The sequence below is a fragment of the Aquila chrysaetos genome, chromosome 17, assembly GCF_900496995.4.
Source record: "Aquila chrysaetos chrysaetos chromosome 17, bAquChr1.4, whole genome shotgun sequence".
Lineage (NCBI taxonomy): Eukaryota > Metazoa > Chordata > Aves > Accipitriformes > Accipitridae > Aquila > Aquila chrysaetos.
Genome location: NC_044020.1, coordinates 13,867,413 through 13,888,694, shown reverse-complemented (window position 1 = coordinate 13,888,694; position 21,282 = coordinate 13,867,413). Strand labels below are relative to the sequence as shown.

Sequence of the window (21,282 nt, the reverse complement as noted above, 5' to 3'; positions counted from 1 at the left end):
ATAAACCCGGTGTGATTGCTTTGGAGGGGTCTGAGCCTTTCGCTCCCTCCTGCCCAAACCTCTCCTCGTTAGTGCTTCTGCGCGCCTCTCGTACGGCAGGGCTGCTCGTAGCCCTTTCCCCGGCGCACTCCCTTTTCCTCTGCCCTGGCAAGCCCCGCCAGCCTCGGCGCTGCTTCCCACACCTGCTTTTGCAACCACTCGCCCTCCTCGGCTTCTCTCCCAGCTCTCCCCAAACCCGTAACCCTTTGCTCCGAAGCAGACAGCACGTCGCAGCCCCGCGGCCGACGGCACCCTTCCCGCGGCGGCGGCTCGCCCGGAGCCGGGGCCCCCCCCCGCTCCCGCCCGCACCCCGCCCGACCAGCTCGGGGCGAAGGCAGGCGGCCCTCCGCCGCGCCCCCCGGTCCCGCCCCGCCGGGCCCCGCGCCTCGCTGGGAGCTGTAGTCCGGGAACTACGAGCCCCGGCGTGCCCCGCCGGCCCCGGGGCCGGGCCGGGCGGGAGCGGCGCGGCATGGCGCTGCGCGGCTGCCTGCGGGCCGGCCGGGGGCTGCTGCTGCTGCGCGCCGCGGGGCCGCGGGGGCCGCCCGCCCGCGGGGGCTGCGCCGGGGGCCGGGTGAGCGGCGGCGCCGGGGGCGAGGGGCCGGGCCCGCCGGCCGCGTCCTTGCCGCGGGCCGGGAAGGGCGCCGCGGGCCGGGGCCGGGTGCGGGGAGGAGCGGGGCGGAGGAGGGGGGGGGGAGAGGAAAGGGCTCCCGGCGGCGGGTGACCGTCCGCTCCGCTCGCCTTGCAGCCGCCGGCCTTCGGGTTCCTCTTCGACGTGGACGGGGTGCTGGTGCGGGGCAGCCAGGCGGTGCCCGCCGCCCGCCAGGCCTTCCGGAGGCTGGCGGACGGCAGCGGGCGGCTCCGGGTGCCCGTCGTCTTCCTGACCAACGCCGGCAACTGCCTGAGGGCGGCCAAGGCCCGAGAGCTCTCCCAGGCGCTGGGGCTGCAGGTAAGGGCGGGGGGACGAGGCGGCTGCTCCGGCGGGGTCAGACGGAGCCCGCGCCGCTTGACGGCCCGCCGCCGGCCACCCCCCTTCAGGTGTCCCGGCTTTGGGCGGGAGCACCGGGAGGAGGAGGAGGAGGGAGCCCACCCAGCGCGACTTCCCCGGGAGCGGTGAAGGGCTGGGGGGTGGCGGCAGCAGCGAGTGACCGGCCCTGCCTCGGCCCGAGGGGACGGAGGGAGGCGGGTGGCAGCACGGGGAAGGGACGCGACCCGACCGCAGGAAGGAGGGGGAAATCTTCCCCGCGGATCCCCCCTCAGCCTCTCCTCCCTCCCGCAGGTGTCTCCGGAGCAGGTGATCCTGTCGCACAGCCCCCTGCGGCTCTTCAGCCAGTTCCACCAGAAGTGCATGCTGGTGGCCGGGCAGGGTCCCGTGGAGGAGAACGCCCAGAAGTATCCTTTGCTGCCCGCGCCTCCTGGCGCTCCGCGCGTCCCGCTGCCGCTTCCCAGCTAAACGCTGCTGCTCCTACCCCTGGCGCTCGCTCAGTCAGCTTGTAGAAGCGCAAGGAGACAGAAAGGTCGCTGGTCTCATCTTTGGGGAGGCACCCTCATGGAGAGGCTCAAAAGCAGGCACTAACTGTTGATCTCCCACTTGGTCACCTCGTGGCTGTCCTTGGTCTGCGTTTGGCTTCTCACACTGATTATCTGTCCTGCTAGCTGCATTGCTGTTCCTGCTGGTCAGATGTCACCATGAAGACTCCATGAGCTTTGGGCCTCTCTCACTGTTGAGCTAAATTGTGCTCCTTCCCATTCTTTCTAATGCAAAGTCCATTTGAGATCACTCCCAGCTCTCCCACAGCTAAGGTTTTCCCCAGGACGCTGACGACAATTGAAAGAACTCGAATACCATTAGAACCAGAGCGTCCCAGTACAGGGTCATGGTCTAAATGACAATCCCACATGCATATTGCCTGGCTGAAGCGAGGGCACAGCAGGTCCAACATATCCCACGTCTGCAGGGAGGTAAGAACTGCCTGCAGGGTTTGCGACATCTCAGCCTGTACACACACACAGTCACACCTCGTACTTAACGTTTAACTTAATTTGGTACAAAACCTTGGCCCATCTCCGTTTCCCCAGGGCCAGTAGGGCGAGCTAAGGCCAAGGTGTTCTGCAGGCGAATGCAACTCATCCTTCACTTGGGTAGTTTTATCAGCACAGACCATTTTCTTTTCACCGGCTGAGCTGACCAGAGCTTCACTGATTCTGCTTCTAGCCAAGAAACCTCACCAGCCCCCTGCGCTGCACTGATACGAGAACCCTGGCCTTAAAGGTCTCCCAAAGCACATCCATTCTGCCTTGGAGCAACCTTTGCTCCTTGCCTGTTTCCAGGGATTGCTGATCACAAAGTAAATCACCCCAGTCTGGGTTTTTGTATAATCTTTAGGGCCACCTTTAGGTTGAAGCACAGCATGCAGTTTGACTGAAAGTGACGAGGTTATGCATTACCAGGTTAAATAACTGCTCTGCTACTAGGACTTGTATTTCTTAATTCTGTAGATGCCTTTGCAAGTAACTTAAAGAACCCCACCAGTCTCCACATCTTTCCTTGATGGTCTGAAATAGCCTGGGGTTCAAGCATGTGGTCACCATAGAAGCACTGAGGAAGGCATATCCCCTGTTAGACATGGTGGATCAGAGCCGGAGGCCAAAGGAGCTGGTAATTTCCTGATGCACTGGTAGAACTGGTGGTCCGGTGTGGTGGTGCTTACAGTGTATTGCGTGGGGTGGAGAAGCTGCAGAGGCACAGAGCAGCTGGCTGCTAGTGACCTTCTTTAGCAAGAGCCTGGGACTGGCGCTGAGCAGCCAGCATCTCTCTGCTCTTTCCAGCGTTGGCTCCTGCTGGAAGGGCAGTGACTTTCCCCTCTCCTTTCTCATGCCGTTCCTGTCTTTTGTTGCTGTTCCTTGCAGTGAATAGTAAGATGGTTTGGTTGACATCTCCAGCTCTGAGACAGGAGTGCAAGATCTGTGAAATCCAATCTGGAATGGAGGGGGAGGCGGGGTGGGGGAAACCTTGCTTTGGGATTCCAGGTAGCCTTGTTCTGCCTGTTTATGGAACTGCCTTGGCAGGTTCAAAGGAAGCATTTTTAGTTTTGTTTTGGAGACAGCATTAGGTTTTGCTTTACTAACCCAGGCTTCATTTTTTTCTGGCAGCCTCCTCCAACCACTGGCTTCCCCACTATAGAAGGTAAGCAATAGCCTTTGTTTACATATGAACAGTGAGCAGAAATAACAGTCAGGCCAGCCAGCTGGGATGGGAGCTAATGATGTGGTGTTAGCTCACTGGGATCCACAGGCAGTTTATTCAGAGGATACAGTCAGGAGGCAGCCTCGCTGCCCTCACACACCGTGAAGCACAAGCTGATAAGAGCAGAGCCAACTTTCCTCTGTGCCATGCTCCAACATCTGGAAGCAGTGGTGCACATGGTACAGTGATATGCAGACTGGAACCTTGGCACAAACTGTGTTTGGTCGGTAGCTGTGTTAGCCACGGCATCCCAGAAGGGGGTTCTTTTGCTAGCGGGTGGCTTTTGGTAGCGGGTCTTGTACTTGGACACTGTGAATTTCCAAGCATCTCTTGAAATCTTCCAGGGGTGATTCTGTTTGGTGAGCCAGTGAGGTGGGAGACAAGCCTGCAACTTATTATTGATGTACTCTTGAGCAACGGGAACCCTGGGGCAGAGCTGCAAGATATACCATACCCCCATCTGCCGGTCCTTGCCTGCAACATGGATCTGCTGTGGATGGCTGAAGCCCAGATGCCCAGGTGAAAAGCATGTGTGGTATTTGTTTTAGGGTACTTCATACAGGCTCCTGCAGATGATCTTTTCTTACTACATTTTTTAGCATTAGAGTTTGACTGTATGGCATAATTAGCAGCAGAGATATGAAGACTGCATGAGAAATAAAGACTAAAACTTTCAAGAAGCAAAAGCCAGACCACTGCCTATGGGTGGGTAGACACCGTGTCCAAACTAGGCAGTACCCTGGCTACAGCAGATAGTTCTCCTCGCTGAGGTGTATTTGCTACTTAAGTGGTGTGACTGGGGATACTGATGATCTCCTTTCTGGAGCAGGTTTGGCCATGGCACTTTCCTTCTGTGCTTGGAGAACATCTACAAGAAAGTGACAGGCCAGGAGCTGAAGTACGAGGCCTTGATTGGCAAACCCAGCACAGTCACCTACCGCTATGCCGAATACTTGATAAAACAGCAGGCAGAGAAACAGGGCTGGAAGTCACCCATCCGACGCCTCTATGCAGTTGGGTAAGAGACTGTTTTTCCTGCTGGTTTCCTTAGGGAGTTGCATACTGACTTCTCTGAAGTGTTTTTTTTAATGGAGATTTCTAAAATGAATATCAAAATCCCCACGGTGTCTCTGGAGCCTCACATCCTGGAACAGAGGCTTGCTAGCTTTTTGCACCCTACACTTTTAATAATTTGAAGGGCCCCGTCAGCCTAGGAAAGCTGTTACTGTGGGATGCAGAGTGCATGCAGCATGACTGGATTAAAGAAAAGAGACCCAGATGTAGTACCATTAGCCCAGCTAGGCCAAACACTTTGGGATTGTAGGGAATACTTTACAGTAATGGCTGAAACTGCTTTGGGTGCTTTGAATGTGTCTTTTCCCCTTTGAAAGATGTTTGTGAAGCGCGTGGCCTTCACCACAGCTGAACAGGACACACCAGTAGGTGGACTCACTGGCCCAGTCTGGGTGGTTCTCTTGATGTTAGCAAATACCTTGCCCCCCTCCTTCCTCAGTGGTGCCTTAATCCCAGTCTGCCAGAGCCAGAAATTGATGCATGGGCTAGTTTCTCATTTCCGTTTCACACTGTGACCTTATCCAGGGATAACCCTATGTCTGATATCTATGGGGCAAACCTCTACAACAACTACCTCAAGTCAGCTCACCAGAACCAGGTCCACGCTGGGGTGAAGAGGAGCCCACAAGCAACCAGTCCCCAAACTGAAGATCACCTCGAACTGAAGAAGGACTGCAACAATTCAGTGGAGAGTTGCGAGTCGATTCTGGTCTGCACTGGGGTCTACCGCCACAGTGCAGATGTTCCCAGTAAAACAGAGGAGTGCACGACAGAGACGGTGTTCCACGGTCATCGGGACTTCTGCTTTGACCCCAGCCTGGTGGAGGCATCTTACATAGTGCAGGATGTGAATGATGCTGTGCAACTTGCTTTCAAGAAGGAGAACTGGAGCTAGGGTTAAGACAGGTGTGCCTAAAGATCTACCATCAGGGATTTTATGTACTGGGAAGGGAAGAGGGGAAGAACAGGGGGAGACCTGGGGTGACCTTCTAATCTAGCCAACATGAAAGAAAACTCTGTCTCTCTCTCCCTTGCTTTCATTGATACTCATCTACAATCCTGGCAGCTGCCAGCAGGTTTTCAACTGTGAACATACATTGCTGCCATCAATAATTGAGCCATAATGGAAACAGGGTATAAGGAGAAGGCTTGTCCCAGCAGTCCCAGTTTTGTTCAGCCATCAGAGTTCTTTCTTTTCCACCCTTTGTGCATGAAGATCACGCAAGCCCACCCTCCTCCTTGCGATGTGTTTGAGGATGAAGCTCTTCCCTGTGCAAGGAGCCACCATCGGCCAATGTACCATTCATACAATGTGCTATTCATCCAGTCTGTGACGTGAGCACACCAGAAGCTGTGTTGTGGTGACACTCTGCCAAGGGAAGGCTTTAAGTCTTAACATTCTCCTTATGAAGAATAAGTGCCTATGGACTTTAACAAATTCTGTTTGCTTGGGGACTTGCCACTGCATCACTGTCAGTCTGAAACAAAGCCTGATCTTGCAGTCCTCCGGCAGCTATGGAGAGGCAGGGCCCCTCAAAGGAAGCTGCAGTAGCCAGAGCAACATGCTGCAGGGCCGAGGGGAAAATTATATTACGCCCTCCCCGCTATTTAGCATTGTGTGAACACTTCTGCCTTTTCATGTCCCGCTAGGGAGCCAGCAGCCTGCTCTCAATAGCAGAGGAAACCACAACAGAGTCTGAATTTCCAGAGTTTTCTTTGCCCAGAACTCAGTGCTGCAGCAAGAGGCTGTTTCAGCACCCACCCTGACCCCAACTGTTGCAAGGGACATCCCCCTGCTCCAGCTGGCACAGCTTCCAAAGAAAGGCCCCTGTTTGGAACAAGGGCCAAACGGAAAGAGTCACAGTCCGCCTTGGCTCCTTCCTCGCATGCAAGGATTGAAAGAGGAGATCATCAAGCCACGATGGTACCTGAGCCCCAGATACTCAATCTTCCTCTTTAAGAGTACAAATGTATTCGTCCTTCACTTCCTTTTTTTCCCCTCTCTTCCCTCATGTGCTTTGCAGCTCAGGGATACCCCCATATGGTCTGATCCCTGTTCCCTCCTCTTCCTTTAGCATGCAGCTAGAGTCCCCCTAACATGAATTAGCAGCTGGGACTTGCCTGCCCAGGAACATTTCCCTATCCCTAATGACATGCACCTTCTATTGCCTCTGTTCTCCTAGTTGGGGCTATCCAGAGAAAGATCAAGACCTGTGTCTCCTTAGACAGTCCAAAGAAGCTAAGCAAGCATTGCTTGAGAAACTCCACATGAAAGATTGGCTCAGCAAGGAGTGTCTTAATTCCAGAGGAGCACTGTGATTTTAGAAGCCTAAATCAGTCTGTGTATGTGATAGAAAGCCTTCAGAGCCAACACAACTGAGTTGGTGTTCCTAGTTATACTCAGCTCACACCACATTTCTGAGAGATCAGAAATAGGTCTGCTCTGCCTCTTCTTTCTTCCTTCCTGCTTTACCAGGCAGCTCCATACACAGGGTACAAACAAGATGTTCTACACAGAAGTTTGAGTTGTTCTTAATGCAAATCTCAGCATCCATGTGCACTGACATTCTGCTTCAGCAGCTCTCCCATCTTCTCGATACTGATGTATCTTCCTAGGAAGGTCACACTGCAGAGCAGGCTCTGTTCTTATGTTATGCCAGGCTCCGCATCTGAAGGGGGCTGGGTGCTCTGCCAGTGATCCAGGCAAAGAGGTCCTTCTCTGTGGCTTCTTTCTCTATACATTATTTTCTGAATAGGAGCAGAAAAATACCTCTTTGGGTGAATTTCCCTCATGTGAAATCCATAGTGGGAAGCAGTCGCTTCCTCCCTTAGCACTAGCTGGGGTTCTTCTTTGTCTTATCAGGACAAGAATCGCTTGCTGCTTCTAAAAGCAGCTGTAATGTGAGGAACACAATCTTAGGTTTGAATCTTCTGCCTTTCACTGGAGAGAAAAAGAAATTACCATTTCATCTACTTGCACAAGACAAGGGCTTGTTTCCAGAAGAATAAGTACAGGGAAGGACTTTGCATATAACATAGGGAACTTCCTTTAGCTTTCAGTGCACCTCCACAGCACAATTCTGCTGTGGAGCCAGTGTGCAAGGCCTGAAGCTGGAGGTCCAGACCCTGTTTATTCATAAACTAGCACCAGTGTCCCTCAGCCTCACTTTTCAGAGGTGCCATCCAGTGCGGAAAGAGGAATGCTCCCTTTCCTTGCAGTGTTTGCTAACTTGGATGATAACTTCCATAGGATTAATTGGTAATGGTCTTCTAGGCCATGATTACATAGACCTCAGAGAGTTGGTTGCTGGCAATAACTGCTAGCCACACGTTCAATTTGGTAGGCACTTTTTCTGCAGAAATACTAAGGTCTGTCCATCTGTGTGTAGTAACCTTTGGCAGAGCTCTTTCTTGTCAAGACTGTGGTGCCAGTTACTCAAAGACAAGGTGCTGCTGAACCAGTGTTCCCCGAGGGGTGTAGTGCTGCTGCATGAATGGAGCCAGGTGCACTGGCTGCTGCTGTGATGATGGTGGTAGCTTAGTGGAAGGAACATGCAGAAGAATTTTGAGAAATCACAAGCAGTTTGTAATTTCATATCAGCATGCACGGCACATCTCAGCCAGAAGTGAGGTAGGTAGCAAGAGGAGGGAGGTAGCACCTCCTTCAAGAAAGGAAGAGTTTTGCATTTGCACAGAGAGTGAGCCATGCATCTCCGTCTTTGGAATAGCAGTGGAGATGAGCTGACTGATGTGAATCTGCTTCAGATTCCAAATCTGCTTTTAGCTCCAGGTTTGTTTTTTTGTCATGTTAGTGTTGAAACAGTCCTCTGGGAGTCTTAAAAACGTGTAGGAGGTGCTTCAGTGATAAGTAATTTAAGAAATGCTTCGCTTGCGAGTTGAAATTGGACAGAAGGGAGGAGAAGGAATCTAGAAGAATCTTGTACACTTTCCCCAATTCTTACCAAGTAAGGTTGCATAAAAGGCTCTGCTTGTTGGTCTGTGCACTAATTAGTCAGATGGGCTGTCCTTGGTCTGAGCAACAAGGAGACCTTTCCCCTCTTCCCCTGCTCAGCTCCTTGAAACAGTGCACTTTGTTCAAGTCCCTGCCTAGGAATTGCATGGACACAGTGGATAGAGTAGGAAATCTGGCTTCTCCAGCTGCTGTTGGATACTGACTTGATTGAGGAAGATATCTACTGACAAAAGCGCTTGCCAGGTCTCCTGTTACACGAATTTTGTGCTAGAGTGCTGTGCAGGCTTCTAGCTTATCTGCAGTTCATTTATGGACATCTGTTACTGCTAGAATTCAGTGAAATCCCTTTTCCTTGGAATTGCAGCTTCCTGGAATGAGCTTCAAGTGTGGCTGGAACAAAACTTTTCCTTTGTCCCATGTATTGCACAGATGTGGTATTTTTAAAGGCATATTTCTCTGATTTGGAGCAAGCATACTTCTGTGCAGATTATGGGACCAAGCAGGAGAGGGGACTTCACTTGCTGATCCAATACCTTAATATTTATACAGTGCACTGCCTTATACAACAAACATGGTGAAGACCTGATCCTAACAACTCCATCTTCCACAGATGGATGGGTTTTAGTCAAGCCTAAAGGGAGTATACAGTGAGGTGAGGCAAATGAGAATAGCAGGGAGGAACCAGAGGAGGGTTAGACCTTGTTTTGGATCTGAAGCAGAGAGCTTTTATGTCAGACAATAACATGGTGGCCAGAGAGGTCAATTCCTTTATTCCACAGGATACATGCAACTACTAGCCTGGTGTTCAGGCAGTCACATAACACTACTGTCCCCTTTCTTCCGATCTTAATCCTGGTGTGTCTTTTTCCCTCCAATAAATGGGTAACGATTCAGATTATGTCACATGCACTGTAGCAGAGTAATTACATATCATACAGAGAAATCGCAAGCTGTGATTATTTTAGATTTCCTATTAATTTTAACCCAGTTCCAGAGTTGCTCCTTTGATCTAGCACATATATAAAATAATAAAAGATGTTTTCTTTGAAATAAATTTTAACTTGCTGTGTGTACATTTCATGAGTATTATCCTGGTCTCTTTCACATCTTTGCCCTAGAAGATTATCAGGACAAATTCTCTTTTGTTCTGTTGGTCAAGCCATTCTCAGATTTTCTTGAAGGAACCACCCTGAAAGATACCCCTCCACAATTCTTTTGGCTGAGCCAAACTGTAACTTCCTGTGAGCTCTACATCTGCCATAGTCAGCTGAGATGAGTGCAGTATTGACCATTCTTACTCTAGGGGGAAGAAAAGGTCACATCACAAGCTGTGATGCCCTGACTGTTCACAGTCAAGACTAGTTTTGGGATGCCACCTGTGTATGAGATGCTTTCAGGGTGGACATTTAGTTGTGACCTGACCTAAGCAGTTAGTAATGATTATGTCCACTGGGTGGGGAAGCCACAAGCTAAAAGGGGAAGCCACAAGCTAAAAGCCACCAACTTAATCTGCTATTGCAGATGAAGAACAAGCCTAAGGGATATGGAGAGCTATACTTACCACTAGAAGCTTACTTGGGTCTACGTTAAACCCTTTGTGATCATAAAAGAAACCCAACTTGTTTGACAAGAGCCATGCCCTGATACCTTTTGAAAAAAGTGAGTGCAGTTAGGGAGAAATATACTAGCTGGCAAACTTTCAGATTAGAGCCAAAAGCTTCCACTGATTTCAGCAAATGGAAAATTAAAGATCCTACTAGGTGAAAAACATCAGCTTTAACGATCTAGAAACAGCCAATTCACTGGCATTGTTCTTAGAAGATATTCCACCAGAAGGTTTTCCATCTACAAAGTTCACAGCTCACAGGAGGCAGATTAGACAGCAAAACAAGCACGACTGAGGATCCCGAGAACTTGATGTTGAAAGGAACAATCGATAAAGCAGTAAAAGCAATTTTGGAGGGACTGGACAAGGATTCCCATTCTCAGCAGAGAGAGGAATGGAACTGTATTCTACATCCTGGAGAAATTACCCATGGCCCCAACCTCTAATAAATAATAATAAAAAGCATTAGCCAGCCTTCTCCTTTTATCCAGTACTCTGGAAGTTGGAGCACTCGCCCAGGATAGGGCATATCAAGGTTTAGTTAGGCAGAAAGAGATCAAAACCTGAACCTTTCACATGAATGCTTTTAAATCACTACACTATTGTCAAAGCAAAAGGGCAGCGTAGGGTTAAAGTGTCCCTTGTAGGAGACAGCCTTAGCTGGAAGCTAGAGTCCCACAGAAATCCTTAACCAACAGAAGGAGCAGAGTTAAACATTGGCATTGTGAAACACTGAAGAAGGAGCAACTTGAACAAGAGGGACCAAGAGCCCTATTCAGGTTGGCGTTTGCTCCCAGGTGGATGGGGTGAGAAATACCTACCAGGGTAGGCCCCGAGAAGTGCTTAACCTGTGGATTCTGGTGGCCTTGAATACAAGCTAAGCAGTTACCTGCTCACCCTGGTACAGACCTTAGCCCTTCAGGGGCATGCCCAAACCCTTCCTTTACTGAATCTACCTAACCTCAGTTATAAAAGCACAAGTCTTTATGGATTTTTGCAGCCGCATGGTCCATTTGATGAAAATTAGGCAAAGACATTTATGGATCCAGTCTGCAACAGTTTAAAACCCCACACCAGCAAGGCAGCTACATGTTCTCTAGGAATGTAACTGTTCCATCAAGAAAGCCCTTTTCTCTATTTCACTATAATAAACCTGCTTTTCCCTTCCAGTCAGTTCTAAGAGCTTTCACTTTCTCCCCAAGGTCAGTTCCAATACACACTGTGTACTAAGGCCGAGTAAGTACAAAATACTAACAGCAACCCCCAAATCCTTTTCACTCTCCAAACCCCTACCCCACTACAAGCATGAAAAAAATCTCTTTGCATTTTATGCTGGTATTGAAAGCTCTTTGAACTGAAATGTAATTACAACTAATAGATCATTATGCTTTTATACCCTTTTGAAGAGTATCTGCATTCCCCAAATGGTAATACTGGATCAGCAGTTTAGTTACAAAGACTCTGCGTTCAGAGGCGGACAAACCGAGGCATCTCTGAATTTTGGTGCTGGGCAGGTGAAACTCCTCTACGTTTGCCTATAGCTTCAATCCTGACCATTTGAATGGATTAGATAAGTGCAGTACAAAGCGCGTGTCAGAGAATCCCAGAACCTTCCTTTCCCACTCAAAAGCATTTTAAGTATGGTTAGAGCAGATTACACTCAAACTCACCGAGATCAGCTTTGCCTCCTTCCCTCCCACTGCTGCCAGTTTCTGACAGCTTACTGCAGGGTATAATTAGGGATTTAGTTTCTGGTCTTTCAGGCATATATTTACCTCTTTTTTTTTTTTTTTTTTTTTTCCCTTCCCACCAAGAAATTGAGTCATTATTTTGTTTCCCCTTGAGTTCTGCCCTCAAGAAAGTTTTGTCTCTTCCCCCAGCAGGGGTATTTTTGAGGGCACACTACTTGTTCCCACTAGTAGCGTAAACTAGAAATGGTAGCGTTTTAGATATTCAGTATGACTATTTCATAAAATTCTGTTGTCTGCTGCTTGCCTTTAAATATATGTATACACACACATATCTATGCATACACATAAATACATAAAAAAGCCAGAAACATAGCTTTGGAGCTGCTGAAGAGTAGAAGCTATTTATAGTTTAGCCTTTTAATGTTTTAACAGTAATGGTTAAGCACTAACACTTCCAAGGACTGCATATTGCATTAAATAACTGGATCACACGGGAAGCATCCGCTTGTCATATCTCATCCTACAGTGCGCTACAAAAAGCTCTGCAGTGCTTTCTCAAGTAGAAGACATTTCTTCCCTCACTCCCATTTTAAGGTACAGGCACAATTTCTGCTTCCTTTGCCACAAATAAGCTCTTTTCTTATTCTCACCTGTTTGTCTGGGTTGTGTTTGCCCTGCTGGTGCCCATGCTCAGCCCAAGGAAGCCCCTGAGCTCCCACCCTCCTTCCCAGTGCTCCCCCATCCCTGCTCATAGCTCCCCTTACCCTGTAGCTGTAGGTCCCTGTTCCCACCTGCCTGCCTTGGACACAGGGACCTTCCCAGTCCCAGCAGAGTTCCTTTGGTCTCTGGAGAACCTTTTCCATAAAGCTCCTCTTGCCTGCTCACGCAGCCACAGCCCAGCAGGACCGTGCTCCCCAGGGTGCAAGAAGCGCAAGCCCCTTCGCTGAGCACGTGCTAGCTCAGGCAGGCCCACTTAGCACCCAGCTCCCCCCCAGGTGCCTCGCTTCCCCCGTTCCCCTGGGCTGAGCTCACCACATCACCTGGCTGGTGTGTCAGAGCCCATTTCCCCAGGTGGGCAGGCCAGCTGTGGGTGACAGCCCATCCCTCCCGAAGCCCCAGGACCCCCATCCAATTGCACTTACCCCAGCAGGTGGGACAGACGCCAGTCCGGCAAGAAACACACCCAAACCTTTGCGAAACGAGCCACTGGACCGACAGCAGAGGAGATGCGAGTGAGTGCCTATGGGCAGACTGCCAGGGCAGCCAAGTGAGCATGTCCAGCCTCCGGCGCCCAGGGAAGCGCGTTGCCCAGGAAGCCTGGAGCATGAGAGCCAACGAGGCAAAGCTGTCACCGTCTGCCGGCCAGGTAGGGCGGGAGCAACCCTCGCTGCCTGAGGGCTGTTGCCCTGAGCGGCCCAGATGGATGCTTGGTTTTCACTCCACATCCTCTCGTAGAAGTGGAAAACTTTTGTTGCAGTGGAATAGGTGAATGTGGTAGGAGCAAGACCGACTTAGCTAATCCTCAGGACTGACCACACATTAGTCACGCTTGTGACACAAGCGTTGGTTTACCCTGAGAAGGGGCAGGTGAACGTACCCACCTTAGATAAAGGCCAGGATCCAGTATGTAAGAATGAGGTTTTTACCTTCTACCCTTCATCACACACACTTACACTGCCATCTAACCCAGCCCTTCTGTGGAAACCAAATTAGGAGACACAGCTGGTGTCGGTCACAAACCCTCGCTGCCATCCTGAACTGGGCAACTCCTGACACCAGTCAAAGAGAAGCATCACTGGGCCCTGCTCGAACCTGAAAGAGCAATGCAGATAGTAAACATCCTCCCTGGCCATGGCCTCGAGCCTCACGCTCCCTATATAACAGAGACCATCCAACAGAGCCCTAAGCAAGGTGTTTGTGGGGTTGTACAAAAATTGTAGTCAAAGCAATTGTTTGGCCATGTTTTTTTTTCTTTGGCAGGCAAGTCTGCCAAAGAGAGAAAGCCTTGCCAGCGAAACACGCAGCGCTCGGTAGCAGAGCCCAGGTGCAGCGCTTTCATCTCTGACAAAATCCACACACCTTGAGAAGCTGGAGAGCAAACACGACGGGAGCATATCTGGCAAGGAGAGGTGGCTCGCTGCTCACTGTCTTCTTGCATCTTGAATGTCCTCAGACTAAGCTGCTCGGCTGAGAGTGGTGCTGCATTGCTTCCGTCATGCAAAAGCTTGCCGTTTTCCCGTGCCGGGTGGCTGTGGGCCAGCCCCACGCCCCAGCAATGCAGAGGGAAGAGTGTTCCCTGTGTCACTGTGGAGGCAGCAATGTGGCAGTGCCTCTGAGGCACTGACATGGGATGTGGATCGTGGGGAGCAGCCCCTGGGGAAGGGCAGCCCCGTGGCTCCATGTGGCAGAGGGGATGCCGGAGCTGCGATGCCAGGGCCAAGTGCCTTGGCAGAAGCCCTTGAGCTGCCTGGACTAAATGTGGGCAGGACTACACAGGGCCGTCAGAAGCCTGCTGTGAGAGGTCCTCAGCCTCAGGCTGCCACGCAGTCATCTGCTGGAAAATAAATGGCGACAGCCCGCTGTGGACTCGCCTGATCTTGTGAATGCCAGTGATGCTTGTCACAGTTACAAGGCTGGCGGTGCTGCCTGCTGCATCTTGGTCCCTCTAGTGAGCATCTGCATAGGTGTCCTGCCTGTCTTGCCCTGGGGTGAAGCCTTGTGTCCTCCATCCTGGCACCAGGCTAGGATACACCAGCCCATTTACTGCCCTCCAGGCTGGACTGTTCTTTAGAACACTCATGTTTCTTATGATATGCTATAATTACTGACCTTCTTAACATGAAGTATTTTTATTTGCTAATTGAAATGTGGAATTAGGGAGAAAGGGCCCTTAGACAGCAAGAGACCGCTTGCGTGATCAGTGTCATCTGATGCTACGTACCATGACAAGGTGAGTTAGAGGAAGGCAATGAACACAAGTAGCGCTGACGCAAGGTTGAATCTTGGCAAGTGTATCCTAGCATTGAACACACAGGGCGAGTGTAGCAAAAACCAGGCATCCCCCATCCTAGCTGCAACCCAGCCATGCCGGTAATGGCAGCAGAGATGCAGCAGCATGACTTTTAAAGCAGGATAGCAACCAGCATGGGAGACAATGCGAATGCCTGCGTGTTGCTACCCTAGTTTAGAGGTTGGACCACTCCAGTACTGTGCTGCCCAAGTAACTACACCAAAGCTTGCATAGCCTCCAGTTATCTCCCCGCCCCGCCTCTGTTTTGACCATGCTTTTAGAAAAACAATTTATCTGTGCCCCCTCACTCCAGTCTCCATTGACGGTAATGCTTTTGCTGCGATTCGTCTTCTTCCCCTGCTTATCCTCTTGATTATTGCTACGTGTCTAAAGAAATCTTCGTGTCAACCCACCTCAAGTTCTCCCCTTCCCTTTCTCAATTATTTCTTTGTTTCAGGTTTAAGCATGAATTCTCCTGGTACCCCAGACTGATTTCTCCTTGTTGTCAAGAGCAGCCAGTGACATTTACCTGAGTAGGGCTCCTCAGGGAGCCTGCACCAACATGTATTAGGCAGTTATCACTGCTGTCCCGGATGTCCTTTCCCAGTCGTAAGCATCTGGGTTTTGCTCAACCCCATGTGTTGATTAGCAACACCCTCAAAAGTCAAGCTATTCTGGGTCTTTATCACAAAGTGTAGTTAACATAGACATTTGTGGGTATGGCTTATTCAGTATGCTTCATGTCACTGATGGGCAGCACCCGGCTCATCACCACTGGGCAGAGGTAGGAATGAGGGACTGGTGATGCTGAGCACCAAAGCACTCTGAAATGTGATGTGTCAAGTCATTAGTGCTGTGGCTGTGGCAGTCCCAGCCGGCCAAGCTCAATTTGAGGCCATTATTAGAGGGTCAGTAAAGGCCCCGACCGGCACTTTCAGTAGAAGTAGGAACTTTAGGGGCTATTCACATCAATTGAAAGCCACCGTCCCATCACGGCAAGCCGGGCAGAGCCCTCGGTACGTGGCTCGGCTCAACTCGGGAAATCGGTGGGGTAAAAGGCACTTACTTTGGTGTGCAATTACTTACAAAGGACTGAAAGTACGGGCAGCCGCGTGTCCAGCGCCACGGATGAGGAGCCGCGAGCGAGTGCTTCGCTGTGGGCGCTGCGCCAGGCCGACGGCCCCCATCTTGGTCAGCCTAGAGAGATCGGGGGGACTGAAGTATTTCTGATTTTCTGGAGTGGGTGCCCGGGGGCTGTGTCGCGCCCGTGGGTGACTCGCCCAGGCCCGGCTGGCTCCATTCACGGGGCTTTGGGGGGGCAGGGGCCAGCCGGGCCCTGCTCCCCGAGATCCGGCTCTATGGCAGCGCCGGGGGCAGGTTGGGGGGCGCCTTCCCCCCCCTCCCCCTCCCCTTCTCGCCCCTCCTCCCCTCCCCCGGCCGCACAGCAGCTCTCCGCTCCCCACCCCCACGCCAGCCCCCCCCCGCCGCCCGCCGAGAGGCCCGCCCCGGCTCCGGCAGCTGCCGCGATTGCGGCTCGGCGCCGCCCCCGGCCTCCCCCGCCGCGCCCCGCCGGCTCCCGCCGCTCGGGCTCTCCGCACCGCTGCTGCCGCCGCCGCCGCCGCCGCCGCCGCTGCCGGTGCCGGTGCGGCGGCGCGGGGGGCGGGCCGGGGGCGGGCCGGGGGCCGCGGCGCGGCCGTCGGGCCCGGCGCGCCGGCTCGGGGGCCGGGGAGGACCATGCACCGCGCTGCCTCCAACCAGCGCTCGGTCTCCTCCTCCTCGGGCTCCTTCCAGCCGCCGCCGCCGCCGCCGCCGCCGCTGCCGCACGCCGCCGACCGGCAGCCCCTCTTCCCGGGGGGCTCCAGCAGCGGCGGCAGCCGGCGGGGCTCGGGGTCGAGCTCGGGCTCGGCGCGGGCCCGCCGGCCCCGCAGCCCCCGCAGCAGCACCGAGGAGGAGGAGGAGGAGGAGGAGGAGGAGGAAGAGGAGGAGGACAGCATCAGCATCAGCAAGCCCCTGGTGCCGCCGCCCGCCGCCCCGCTGCCCGCCGCCGCCTCGCCGCTCCCCAGCAGTAGCAGCAGCGGCGGCGGCGGCGGCGGCGGGAGCCCGGGCCGCGGCATGACGGCGGCGGAGCTGTACGGGGCGGCGGCGGCGGGCGGCGGGGCGGCGGGCGGCGGGGCGGCGGCGGGGGCGCTGCTGGGGCCCGGCGGGGCGGCGGGCGGGCGGCGCTGGGGCTTCCAGGCGCTGTCCCTGGTGCTGCTGCTGGGGCAGGGCGCGCTGCTGGACCTCTACCTGATCGCCGTCACCGACCTGTACTGGTGCAGCTGGATCGCCACCGACCTGGTGCTGGCGGCCGGCTGGGGCATCTTCTTCTGCCGCAACAGCCGGGCGCGCCGCCGGGAGCGGCCCCCGCCGCCCCCCGGGCCGCCGCCGCCGCACCCGCTGCTGCTGCACGGCCCCCCCCGGCGGCCGCGGGGCCGGCGGCCGCGGGCCCGGGGCCCCCCCCCGCGGCGGCGACTTCGCCTACGCGCACCTCGCCTGGCTCATCTACTCCATCGCCTTCACGCCCAAGGCGGCGCTGATCCTGGGCACCTCCATCCTGGAGCTGATCGAGCTGCGCCTGCCGCTGGGCACCACCGGCTTCCGCGTCACCCTGGCGCTCTCCGCCCCGCTGCTCTACTGCCTGCTGCGGGCCATCGGCACCGAGGGCGCCGGGCAGCTGCTCCTGCCGCCGCAGCCGCCGCCGCAGCACCGCGCCGCCGCCGCCTTCCTCGCCACCTGCCTCGACCTGCTCGACAGCTTCTCCCTGCTGGAGCTGGTGCTGCAGCCCGGGCGGCCGGCGCCGCTGCCCGCCCCGCTGCGCTACCTCCTCATCGCCGTCTACTTCCTCTGCCTGGCCTCGCCGGTGCTGTGGCTCTACGAGCTCAGCGCCGCCCGCCCCCCCGGCGCCGCCCGCCTCGCCCTCCACCTCCTGCTGCCCGCCGGGCTGCTGGACGCCCCGCTCCTGGCGCTCCGCTGCCTCCTGCTCCTGCGCTACCAGCAGCCGCTCTCCCTCTTCATGCTCAAGAACCTCTTCTTCCTGGCCTGCCGCGGCCTGGAGGCGCTGGAGACCTGCTGCCTCCTCCGCCCCGCCGCCGCCCCGCCGCCCGCCAAGTACGGCCCCGCCGCCGCCGCCCCCGCCGCCGCCGCCCCGCTGGCCCACGGGCTCTCCGACGCCGACGTGGGCCCCCACGGGTACGTGAACGCCTTGGCGGTCACCGCCCAGGGCTGAGCCGCCCCCCCCCCCGGCCCCGCCACGGCCGCCGCCCCCGGAGGGGCTCCCGCCGCCTCCGGGCCCGCTCCCGGCAGAGTCTCTCTGCGTTTCTGCTCAGGTTCCCGCCGCCGTGGCCGAGCAGGGGAAGGGGACGCGGGCTCCCCCGTCGGACTCTCGCTCTCCTCCTCCCTTTCCCGCGGACAAATCCGGCGGCGGAAGCTCAGCGCAAACCCGATTACCTGCAGGAGCCCACGGGCGACGCTCGGCCCCGGAAAACGCGCCTGCCCTTCGCGCCGAGGCTTCTTCTAGCGCTCCTGCCTCGCCGCGCTCTTTGGAGGGTCCCGCTCTTCCCCTCCCGCTCCCTGCCAGGACATCGTGTTGCTTTGTGACCATAAAGGTTTAGTTTTTCCTTTTCCTCCTGAACAACAGGGACCCGTGGATTTTGTCCCCTCCTTGAAGAACTCCTGCTGACCACGACGACAAGATGTGAGAGGGGCCTGACCAGCAGAGACGTGCCTTCAGGGTGCAGGCAGGACAAAAGGAAGCACGCTTTGGTTTCGCTAGGTCTTGCAAAGCTGCCGCCGCTGTTTCCCAGCAGCAGAGCTGCAGAGGGCCTTCGTGTACCAGCTGGGGAACCTCTGGGAGCACGCCGGCCATCTGGTCGTTTCAAGCCCAGGAGCCACTTTCTCCAAGCTGAAAACGTCTACCTCTGTGCTTCAACCTTTTGCATCTTACGTTGACTTCACACGCTAAAGAAACACGTGAATCTGGCACGGACATAATCCAGGGGCTTAGACCCCATTTCACTACCACCGAGACATTTATTTCTGGTGAGAACAGGGTTTACAGCAGCCTACTGCTTGCTTCAGACAGCAGCACCCAGGTGCTGGGGCTCTCATTTCTCTGTGAATATGCATGTTTATGGGATCTGTGTTGGTTTTCTTTTATGCGGAGCGTAGGGTCTCCCTTTACCTAGGCCGGGAAGGCTGGAAAGTTTTCCGCTGGTCCCCTTCCGTGTCTGTTTGAGAGAGCGGAGATGGGGCCGGGCCTGCAAACTGCCCCCTCTCAAACAGCAGGGCAGAGGATGTCAGCGCTGCTCGGGGGTGGGCCCTGCGCTCGGTGAACCTCGCTTTTCAGCACAGAAAGCAAAGTGCTGCAGGAGCCCTCGAGGCAGAGGGGTTCCCGAGCTTTGGTGAAAGCCCACATACCAGCATCCTGTCCTCCATGTGCATGTGGTTAAGGGGAGGTGGGGAAAAAGTTAATTGTTAGTAACTCCTCATAGAAACACAGTTATCTTTGGTTTTAAGCTCCATGAATGTTAGGTGGGGGTTAAGGCCCGCTCTTCTGCCTGGCTACAGCTGCTCCTGAAACCAGCCAAATGGAAGCTGGAGCGCAGAGGCCACGTTCAGAGGAAGGACTTTGCCCCTCCCAGGCTTATATTTTGTTATCTGGGCAAGGCTGCCAGTTTCCTGTCTTGAGCCTTTTTTCAAGCTGTCCTGACAAGAAGGGGAAATAAAGCACAACCAACTGCTACCCAGAGCCAACAGCAGGACTGCAGGCGCAGCCCAGACTTCTCCTGCACACACATCCATTCTCTCTTTCAGGGCTCAGGCTTCAGTGGGACTGAGCCTCTGTCCCACCTCCCTTTTCACAGAGTGGGATCAACTGCCTGCTCCCGTGGACTGCTACAATAAAATGTTTACAGTCTGGTAACTTCCAGCTCCCACAGGCAGAAGTGGGGTGCCATGGGGCTCTTCTCCCCCAGCACTTGGGTGGCTGATGAGTTTTAAGGGGCTAGAAAAGCCCCTAGAAAAGATGGGGCAATAGCAGTGTTCTGTTCAGAGCTGCAGCTAGGATGGGTGACTTGCTGCTCTCCCCCCACCAAATGGAGAGTCAGCAAAGGCTAGGCTTAACTTTCCCACCAGTGCTTTATTTTTAACCTGAGCCCTTAACTTGGGCAATTGTATGAATTTTGGCCAGTGGCCTTTCTCTTTAGTAACTTCTTTTTGTCTGGACAATCTTGGTGCTGTGAGTGACTGTGATTGTAAAACTTGGTACTGTGAACTTTTCCTATGTGGTGTGAGATGTGTCGAGGGGATGCTAAGTTCCTGCCCAAAGGAGGTGTAATTACAGGTACATTATGCTCGTACAGATATTTGTTTCCTTGCACCTTCCTTTTTTAGCATTAAACAGATAGTAAAAGCTCAGAAAGAACTACAGTATTATTCAAGAGAGAAGGAGATGATACCTGTACCTAGGAGTACTCCATGCTTCAGTCAGCTGCAGAAAAACAAACAACTTTGCCAAAAACAAGGTGAAGGAAAAAAAAGCTATTCACCCCCAACTATGTTTTGCTGCTCCTATGGCCAGGTCCACAATAGCACCAAAGTGCGTAGAACTTCCCTAATACACTGAAGCGTAAGCATAGTTGAGACACTAGAAGAATCACAGCAGAATTATTAACAAGTCTTACTTCAGTACCCCTTCATAGCACATAACAAAGTTGCTGTTTCAACAGTGAGTGCCTTTTCTAATTTAAGACATTAGTGAGAAAAGGACCTATTTGAAATTTATCTAGCCATGGCATATTTAAACCATGGACAGTGAAATCACAGTTCAAATTTGTCTGTGGATGCAAAGGTTGCCTGGGACAGATGACCCTGCAAAATGATGCTTCTGTTGCATAGAATTCCTTTGTAGAAAAAGTGGTTCTTTGTAGTGCCATGGTTTCTAGGTTGTTAGTAAATGTGGTGTTTGGAGAGTGTAAATCTCTCATAGTAGTTGGCTGTACAGAAGCCCCCTTGCAACTAAAAGGGCAGCTCTGCTGCCACTTCAATTACTTACTACAGAGAAACATTTAAAGCTCTTCAATGTCTTGTTTATAAGCCTGCTCCTCCTTTTGAATTCCCTTTTCTTCTGTAATCGAGCTCTCGCTTCCATTTAAACACTTCTGCCACATAATAGATCCGCTTGCAGAAGAGAGAGATAGTGGTACCATTAAAGTGCAAACAATACCTCACCCGATGCACCTTGCACACCTACTGTATATTCTGCCAACATTAAATTACTGGTCCAGGTCAATAACACTTTGCTAAACGAAGTTGTGCCATAAGACATAGGTCCCTTGGGATTCTGTTACAAGCCTTGTAACACAACTCAGCTATTTAGTATTTTATTGCTCTCTCTTTGCTACCCTGACAAAAAGAGATGACTACTCCCAGGAGGGTAAACTGAAGTGAGAGATAAGGCCTGTGGCCAGTGGACACTTGGCATCCCCCTGGCATTAATCAGAACTTGTATTTTTTAAAAAGCAAGATTGTTAAAATAAAATTAGAAACTTGTGACTGATTTTGATCTTTTTTTTTCCCTTCCTTTGAGTCTTGCTGGGCTATTCAATT

General features: G+C 53.3%; 2 protein-coding genes across 2 annotated transcripts; both read left to right on the top strand.

Annotated features, from left to right (window-relative positions):
- The first annotated feature begins 468 nt into the window (after window positions 1-468).
- On the top strand, window positions 469-9,384 carry HDHD5 (haloacid dehalogenase like hydrolase domain containing 5). Its single transcript, XM_030040309.2, has 8 exons — window positions 469-610; window positions 785-985; window positions 1,316-1,428; window positions 2,602-2,695; window positions 3,190-3,223; window positions 3,628-3,802; window positions 4,113-4,301; window positions 4,883-9,384. The coding sequence occupies exons 1-8, from the start codon at window positions 509-511 to the stop codon at window positions 5,250-5,252; spliced, it is 1,278 nt and encodes a 425-aa protein (XP_029896169.1). The 5' UTR covers window positions 469-508; the 3' UTR covers window positions 5,253-9,384.
- A 6,987-nt stretch (window positions 9,385-16,371) lies between these two features.
- TMEM121B (transmembrane protein 121B) lies at window positions 16,372-21,232 on the top strand. Its single transcript, XM_041118209.1, has 3 exons — window positions 16,372-16,537; window positions 16,926-17,865; window positions 18,003-21,232. Exons 1-3 carry the CDS (start codon window positions 16,372-16,374, stop codon window positions 18,271-18,273), a joined length of 1,377 nt encoding a protein of 458 aa, XP_040974143.1. The 3' UTR covers window positions 18,274-21,232.
- The last annotated feature ends 50 nt before the right edge of the window (window positions 21,233-21,282 follow it).

Excerpts from the sequence above, each read along its gene's own strand:
- HDHD5 (XM_030040309.2), top strand. The coding sequence starts at position 509 with ATGGCGCTGCGCGGCTGCCTGCGGGCCGGCCGGGGGCTGCTGCTGCTG. Across the intron at positions 611-784 it reads GGGGCTGCGCCGGGGGCCGG|CCGCCGGCCTTCGGGTTCCT; the intron begins GTGAGCGGCGGC and ends CTCGCCTTGCAG. Across the intron at positions 3,224-3,627 it reads TGGCTTCCCCACTATAGAAG|GGGTGATTCTGTTTGGTGAG; the intron begins GTAAGCAATAGC and ends GAAATCTTCCAG.
- TMEM121B (XM_041118209.1), top strand. The coding sequence starts at position 16,372 with ATGCACCGCGCTGCCTCCAACCAGCGCTCGGTCTCCTCCTCCTCGGGC. Across the intron at positions 16,538-16,925 it reads GGGCTCGGGGTCGAGCTCGG|GATCGCCGTCACCGACCTGT; the intron begins GCTCGGCGCGGG and ends GGACCTCTACCT. Across the intron at positions 17,866-18,002 it reads GCCGACGTGGGCCCCCACGG|GTTCCCGCCGCCGTGGCCGA; the intron begins GTACGTGAACGC and ends GTTTCTGCTCAG.